We start from the raw sequence: 7,866 nt of genomic DNA, 5'->3' as shown, positions 1-7,866 counted from the left end.
GTCGCCGTTAGATGACGTCACGAAACACTTTTGTTGGCGCATTTTGTTTACTCATTATTTTAAGTAGAAATGCACAAATCACAAAAAGACAAGTAAATCCATAAACAGTCATACATAAGTATAAAAACGTAGATATTTTGGGGGGTCTGTTTCGTATGTATGTTTAGATCCTGTTATTTATTTTATATTTCATATTGTATTATTTTTCTTTCATGTATCTGACTGTAAATGTATTTTATGTGCTACTAGTGTTTACCTGATTGTAGTGAGCTAGCTAACTAGTTAGTTAGTTAGCTAGCTAGCTAGTTAGTTAGTTAGTTAGCTAGTTAGTTAGCTAGTTAGTTTTGTTATTTGCTACTCACTGGTTTTTGACTGTTGTATTGCTTATTTACTTTTTTTTTTTGCTTTTTTTGTTGTTGTTTTGTGTTTCCTGTATTAGGATATTTTTTCCTTGAAATCCTTTGTTGTTTATATGATGGCAAGTAAGGACAATGTCCAAAATGTCTGAACATGATGATTTTCTTATTTTAATTGTAAGAAAAGGGGGGGGCTTTACATAAGCGTTTGCTTCTGCCCCTAACCTTTGGTTATGACCTAAGTGTATGGTTGGTGGTGGTGGTGGTGACCAATAATTTTTTTTCATTCATTCATTCATTCATTCATTCATTCATTCATTCATTCATTCATTTTCCAACGTGTCATCATGCACCAAATGTGCCCAGCCAATATGGGCTTACAAGACACTACAGGAGAAATATAAAAGAAATAACTACAAATTATATCTCTAAACATGAAGACTGTAGCTAACCCGATTTTAACACCTCAAAGTAGGCCTACCATCCTACGCTGTTGGCATTTAACAAACACAAACTGAGCTACCTGGAACACTTTTTCAGTAGGTAGCCTACTGAAGTCTACAATCATCAGACATAAACAAATCAGGACCTTCTTCAGATGGGGAAAAAAAAAAAAGCCTATGTCTAAGATTGTGATATTATAATGGACAATAGAACAAAAAGTGTATTGCATTTTCAACCTCACCCAGGTCACAGATGACACTTTCTGTCCTCAAGGATTGAGTGGAAGCGCCTGGTTTCCAGAGCAAGAGGCAGGACCACATCTCAACTGGGCACAACTGACCTCTGAGCTCTCTGGTTAGTTAGTAGGACTGGAGGTGGCTAGGGCTAGGCTACGACTCCTTTTTTGGACTGATTTTATCAAGGCAAGTGATGAATTTATGCTTTTAAAAGGTTATCACCACTGACTCTATATTAAGCTATCAGGGTAAAAGTTCCCACCAACTAATTTAATTTGTCTGGATAGGAGCTCCCAAAAAACATGAAGGGTCAGACTCTACCCAGCCCACGACTGTCATGATGGGAGGTCTATCCTGTAGCAGGATACAGAGGAACATAGCCTACAATCATATGTCTCTCCAGGGATGAAGAGGAGGGTGAATTCAACTTAAATTCAGTCCATGCCGCTTTTAATTACTTAAGATTATCTTCTGTATTTGTTTTCCTTTATTAGGCAGAGTTGAAAATGGAGAAAGACAGGGAAGACTGGGCAGAGAGGCTTAAACCTATTCAACACTTCACAAGAAACAAATAATAAAAAAAGACATGATAATAAATTTGTATTGCAGAAATATGTCTCCCCCCCCCCCCCCCCTCCAAATTATCTAAAAACCTGGTGGGTTCAGAAGATGATCCAGCACCCCAGGTTGACAACCACTATAGGCTTACCTTATGATTGAGACCGGGGCAGAGTTTTCAAAAGGTAGTCCGTGGCCCCTGGTGGTCTGTGAAGACATTCCAGGTGGTCCCTGACCATGCATTCAATAATGTAATTCCCATGTAATCTGAACCCATAGAAACCTAGGTGTGTTTATCGGTTTTCTCATAAACCGATAACGGCCTTTATCCGGTAAAATATGCCGTTTACATGACCACTTGATAATCAGGTAACTCTAGAAATCCGATAATAAACGGTTACTAGTGTGCATGTAAACGCACTGATTGATTGTTGTTTATATTGAGGATCAGTGGAGGTCATAGTTCACCCACCAAAGGGAAAGATGATGGAGAATGAATTGGATTCCCCACAGCTGCAGCAGCATGCACAGACCACATGGAGGCAACAATAAGCAAGAGAGGAGAGAATGTGACAGACGAATAGGATGAGGGGAATTGCATTGGATGGATTGGATTAGGAGGGGAGAGCAGAAGTCATTATCAACGGGCCACCCAGGGAAAGATTGGAGGAGGAAAAGATCAGAGAATAAGAGGGAATAAGATCAAATGTGTATTAGAGCAGGCAAATCCATGCAGGAAGATGGCAATGAGAGTAAAAATTGGGATGTTGTTCTGATGTTTTCGACAAAGAAAAAAGGAGAACCAGAGAGTGAAAAGTTGAACTAAGAGAATGTAAATGGAGGCAATCTGTGTGTGTGTGTGTGTGTGTGTGTGTGTGTGTGTGTGTGTGTGTGTGTGTGTGTGTGTGTGTGTGTGTGTGTGTGTGTGTGTGTGTTTGGAGAGTATATGGTGGAGGCCATTCTGCACCCCAATCCCCAATTCCTAAGCCTTGTTATTGTAGCAGAGTTGGATAACTTAATTGAACTCTCTCCTCCAGTGGAAATTAAATTCTTTGTCCAAGGGCTCAATTTGGTGTTGGCCTGATCTGCAGCCAGGCCATCTGTTACACTGGCAAGCAAAGGATGTGTTGGAGACTCAACTCACCCAGAGGAGATACAATCCCTGCTACAGATAGAAGAGGCTCCAGACTTACAGCTAATTATAATGTAATACCTGCCATAAATACTTGTCAAAATGTAATAAAATGCAACCCTTGTTGGATTGAAAATGTAATAAAGCCTGTTAATTATAATAAATTACCAAAGATTGATTGCATTATAGATCAACTGGCAATTGTTATAAGGGCTGAAACTTATTTTGATTGATGATGTAATAATGACTAATTATGGAATAACTGGAGTTATGTCCAATACTATTAGCCTATTACATAATCACCAGTTAAAAACATAATGCAGCGGATAGTGTAATAATGTGATGTTATTACATTATGTAGGCTAACAATTCATTACATTAGGTTTTATTACATTTTCAATCCAATAAGAGGGGTATTTTGTTACACACCCTAGGCTCGCCCGCAGCTCGGCAGCTATGCGGCCTCGCTCTTCTTCTTCTAATGGCTTTCCGGCAGACTGGATGCCTTGTGGCACATTGCTGCCTCTCACAATTGGATGGTCTAGACCTGGTTCTTCTTCTTCTTTCAAATTTCCGGTGTTTCTCACACTTCTTCTTCTGTGGTGTGTTATGGCAGTTGGCATCCTTTGTTTATGTTGGATTACCGCCTCCTTCTAGATTTATCCACGCTTTCCCTATTGATTACGTGATCCATTCTTCCCCCTCTCCTTCCTCTCGTCCGCCTCATCTATCACATTTTCAAAGTACTTTCGGTCCTTATAGCCTCTCGTTTTTCTCACACCTCCTGATGATGTCACAATGCCTATGACATCAGTAATGTCATAAGATGATTTTGGTCAATAATGATGTCACTGATGACATCAATGAGGATGTGTAAGACAAACCACTCCCATTTTACTTATGATGAAGCAATTTTTTTAATGTGAGACCTAAATTGGCTGTTTGGAATAGTTTCTATATAATAAATGATGAAGAATAAGTGCACAGTATGTTTTCTATAATTTAATCTAGTGATAAAATTAGAGGTTATGGCATCGGGAAAATAATTGTCCACCCCTGGTCTACATGCTCAGTCCAGTATTTATCACCAGCAGGTGGGAACAAAGAATATTCAATAAAATATCAAAAGGTGATGATTGCTGTCATTTTAATTCTACACAATTAGAAATTAGCATTTTATTGAAAAAGAAAGAATTCTGCTATCTACTGCATGTTTCTCACATTAAACTTGAATGATTAAAGGAAATTACTGAAATAAATAAATGTCAATAGAAAGAGCTTGTATGCTTAACCTACTGTTATCTTCCTGCATAGGCTACTTAAATTAGTTAATGTTTGACTGATATCAAAGCTTGAAAAATGTCTTTACTTTAAAAGTAATCAACACATAGAGAGAAGAAATTAATCATATTACATGCTGATTAACCAGACAAGATTAGATATGCAATCTGTTCAGTCATTGTTGCCATGAGCTGTGGACCTCCAATATAGCCGCCAGAGGGCAGCATCCACAAGCTGAAAGCCCTCTACATGAAGTTTTGCTTCCAGATCACTTGATAGTTGATTTGCAGTGGAAATAACTGAAATCAACAACTGGCAGATGACTTAAGGACTGAGGATCATATTTGTTTCAGTGTATTTTTTTAGACAGGTGGTGGCAGTGGTTCACAATGGCACCACTGATAAGTCTTAATAGGCTTTAAATGAGCTTGCTAGTCTTCAACTGACAGCTCCTCCTGTCTGCATCACTCATCAAGTCAGTATAATGATCCAGAACTCCCGATATACTGTAGTAAACCCTTTCATCATTGATTTTGTTTTTGTTTTTCACCTCACACAGAAATATTAATACAACTAATTGTTAATTTCGGCTCAATTTTCTGTGCATCAGTATGAGGAAAACTCTTGCATATTCCAGCATTGAATCGATAGATGCATCCATATTCAGATCTAGAACCATATACTACTGAAGGCAATAACCTAAATCTGTCTGTCTGTCTGACTCAATCTAAATCCACCTTTGTGAACGAAGAAAAACACGACTGCAGGCAAATGGCACTTTTACTAGATTCAAGATTTTTAAATGGTTTAAAGGTGAAATTCTGCATTCCTGTCTCAGAAAAGAAAATTGATACCAAAGTATTTACAATTTTCTATACATAGTTTTCATTATCTTTACTTACGAAAAAGAACACAAGGCGCCATACATTTTAATCCATAGGGAACAACACATTGAAAACATAGATCTCTGAAAAATCCAAGAAAATATGGATTGTTTCAAATTCCATAAAAAGATAACACCCAGCAGTAGTCCAAAATGAACTTGAATGCATTCAGAATTAACATATTAATATAGTTAGTAACAAAACAAAACAAACTTCTATAGAGAGCCAAAGTGAACGTCACTTCCTGCCTTTCTCCCTGTACCAGCATCAGAAAAAATACAACGTTGGTGAACGGAGACAGACGTTACTTTTTTGATCCCATTCGATTTGTGCCACGGGGTACACCGATTTTGGCAATTTAAAAGATAACTACGCATATCAAGAAAGTCGCATTTTGTCCTGAAACTGAAACGTATGGTTTAGTTTTGTCAATCGACTACATCCTCATGTCGCACAATATACATCACACCATCAACAACAACATGGACTGGCCGGAGAGACGTCCCTTATGCGACTGGTCGTGCGTAGTCTTTCTGATTTATAACTTATAGTGCCACAGTTTTACCACAAACGGTGACTTTCTTGACGTGCAGTTTTACATGTGTAGGCTAACGTCCGTCTCCGTTCACCACCGTTGTATTTTTTCAGACGCTGGTACAGGGAGGAAAGGCAGGAAGTGACGTTCACTTTGGCTCTCTATTACTTTTTACTGATTCATTGGCTGTGTAGTCCATAAGCTTATAGTTCTTATAATAAGCCATTCTGTCTGACTGGCAGTAACTACTATTCGCACACACTCAATGTCAAACCCGATCTTGTGGTCCACATTGCTAACCTCAATGTTGCCACCTTTAAACTCTCCTAATGTGATGAAGGAAGTGCATTGCCTTCCCTGCTTAGTCTCCACCAGCTTTTGCCCGACTTCCAGAGCTCCGCGGTGAAGAATGTCATTCTGCCGATCCTCAGTACCCGTCACAATTTTAATTTTGCTGATTTTAGCCGATTTGTTAAAGACGATGACAAAGAAATCTCCGGTGCACGGAGGCTTCCCCCAAAAGTATTCGTCGACGATACTGCTGTAGGCCTTGGTGGCATCATAGCTCTCAAACACATTGATGTTTGTGTAAAGGCTGGCAGGAGGGTTGTCAGGAATGTCTATGGAGTCTTCCTCAAAGTCGTCGTCTTTCAGCTTGTTCTCCACTCCTTTGTAAGAGGAGTAGTAGCCCATGTGCTGGAACAGCGAGGGCTTGAAGCGGATCACATCCTTCTGGGCCAGCAGACCCCTGAAGTGAATGAGGAGCCAGTCGCAGGGCATTTCCTGGTAGAACATGAGCAGGAAAAGGGCCAGACGCGGCAGGTCTCTGGAGTGGTACAGCTTCCCGATGTAGCCCAGCTTGGAGAACTCCAGCATCACCCAGTAGGAACCTTCTCTGGAGGTGATCACCTTCTTCAGCGCAGTCAGGAAGTTCCTGGAGCAGCGCACGTCATCTTCTAACATCATGTAGAAGTGAGAGAGGTTGGTACAGAAGTTGAGGAGGAAAGCGTAGTCCACGTTCTGCTTGGAGCGGAAATGGACCCGCTCCTCTGGGTCGTTGTAGTTCCTTTTCAGCCCGTCCAGAGGCGGATAGTATTCCTCTGGAGCGTGGATCACCAGCAGGCGTCCGGCTATGATGTGGTGGGCAAACTTCCTGCTGATTTCCTGCACCAGCTTCTCACACCACACAAGGTCAAAGTCTGCCAGGTGGACCACAACCACGATCTCTTTCAGCTCCTCGTAACTGGACTGATCAAAGATGGATTTGATCGTCTCCAGGAGGTAATTCCCTCTTTTTCTTTTGACTGATGACAACCCAATGGTAAGATACTCTGTGAACAGAAATATGTTGTTGATAAGACCCATCATCTTCAGTATGGAACAATCTTAAAATCAGATATGTTCAGACCTCAAAGTCTAGTCATCCTGCTATCTTCTTTAGTGAAGATCCAGGCATCATATACCATAAGATTACATCAGAATTTCAAAGTTTGAGTGTTATGTTAGGAATACTTACTTTTGCGTGGCAAAGGGATTCCAGCTAGGTAGCGATAAGTCACGTTAATGGTCCCAGAGGAATTGGCGAGATCTCTGAATGTGTGGTCGTATCTTTGAGAGTTTGCAGGATGTATCAGTGTCTGTCCCACTTGTCTTTTCTCAGCCTCCTAAAAGAGTAAAGCAGTCTGTAAGAAGGTGTGCACACTCAAGGTCAAGCTCAAGGTCAAGGTCAAGGTCAAGGTGGTCAAATTCAGGTGGTCGAAGATACAAACATAAAAACATGTAAGGGCACAAGAAACATTAAATCACATGAGACATCGAAGGTGCAAACATAAAAACATATAAGAGCATAAAAAACATTGAATCACACTCCACGACACATCAAACATCGGTGAAATACTATGGGCAAAGGCCTTCAGAAGGTGTCAGGAGGGTGTTTTAAAATCCAGGAAGACTTCACAACTGCTCACCAGCACATATCCATCATCCACGTAAAGGTTGAAGAAGAGAAGAAAGGTAATGAGGAAGCCGAGGAACGGAAACATCGATCGTTTGCGGAAACACCTCATCTTGTCCACGGACTTCCACATCAGCCTCATGATCACGTCTCTCACTGTGGAAAAACACACACACACACACACACAGACACACACACACACACACACACACACAGCACAGAGTCTCACATCAATAACTGTCCTCAGCCAATCAGAATGAATGCCAACGTGCACACACGGCTAAAGATAATTCCTTTTTTATTTTGGCCCCTGTGCACATTTGGGTCATCACATAGACATGAAGGATTAGTGGCAGGCGTACAGTATGTGAGTGGATAGAGTCACAAAGACCTCATCACTCATCATCGCGAAGGATCAATCATAAATGGAAAAGAACTACGTTTCAAGTGAGAAGATTGTCTCACTTATCTGAGCAGCTTTGTAGA

At 40.5% G+C, this 7,866-nt stretch overlaps 1 protein-coding gene across 1 annotated transcript; it reads right to left on the bottom strand.

The window, feature by feature from the left end:
- Nucleotides 1-5,597: 5,597 nt before the first annotated feature.
- Nucleotides 5,598-7,522, bottom strand: LOC310800339 (alpha-1,3-mannosyl-glycoprotein 4-beta-N-acetylglucosaminyltransferase C-like; the record flags this gene model as incomplete). Its single annotated transcript, XM_083662932.1, has 3 exons — nucleotides 5,598-6,757; nucleotides 6,943-7,090; nucleotides 7,394-7,522. 3 exons carry the CDS (start codon nucleotides 7,520-7,522, stop codon nucleotides 5,598-5,600), a joined length of 1,437 nt encoding a protein of 478 aa, XP_083519058.1.
- Between the last annotated feature and the right edge of the window lie 344 nt (nucleotides 7,523-7,866).

The sequence above is a fragment of the Poromitra crassiceps genome (assembly GCF_964638095.1).
Source record: "Poromitra crassiceps genome assembly, chromosome: 30".
Classification (NCBI taxonomy): Eukaryota; Metazoa; Chordata; class Actinopteri; order Beryciformes; family Melamphaidae; genus Poromitra; species Poromitra crassiceps.
Note: the sequence above shows the minus strand (reverse complement) of the source record. Positions and strands in the feature narration are given on the sequence as shown.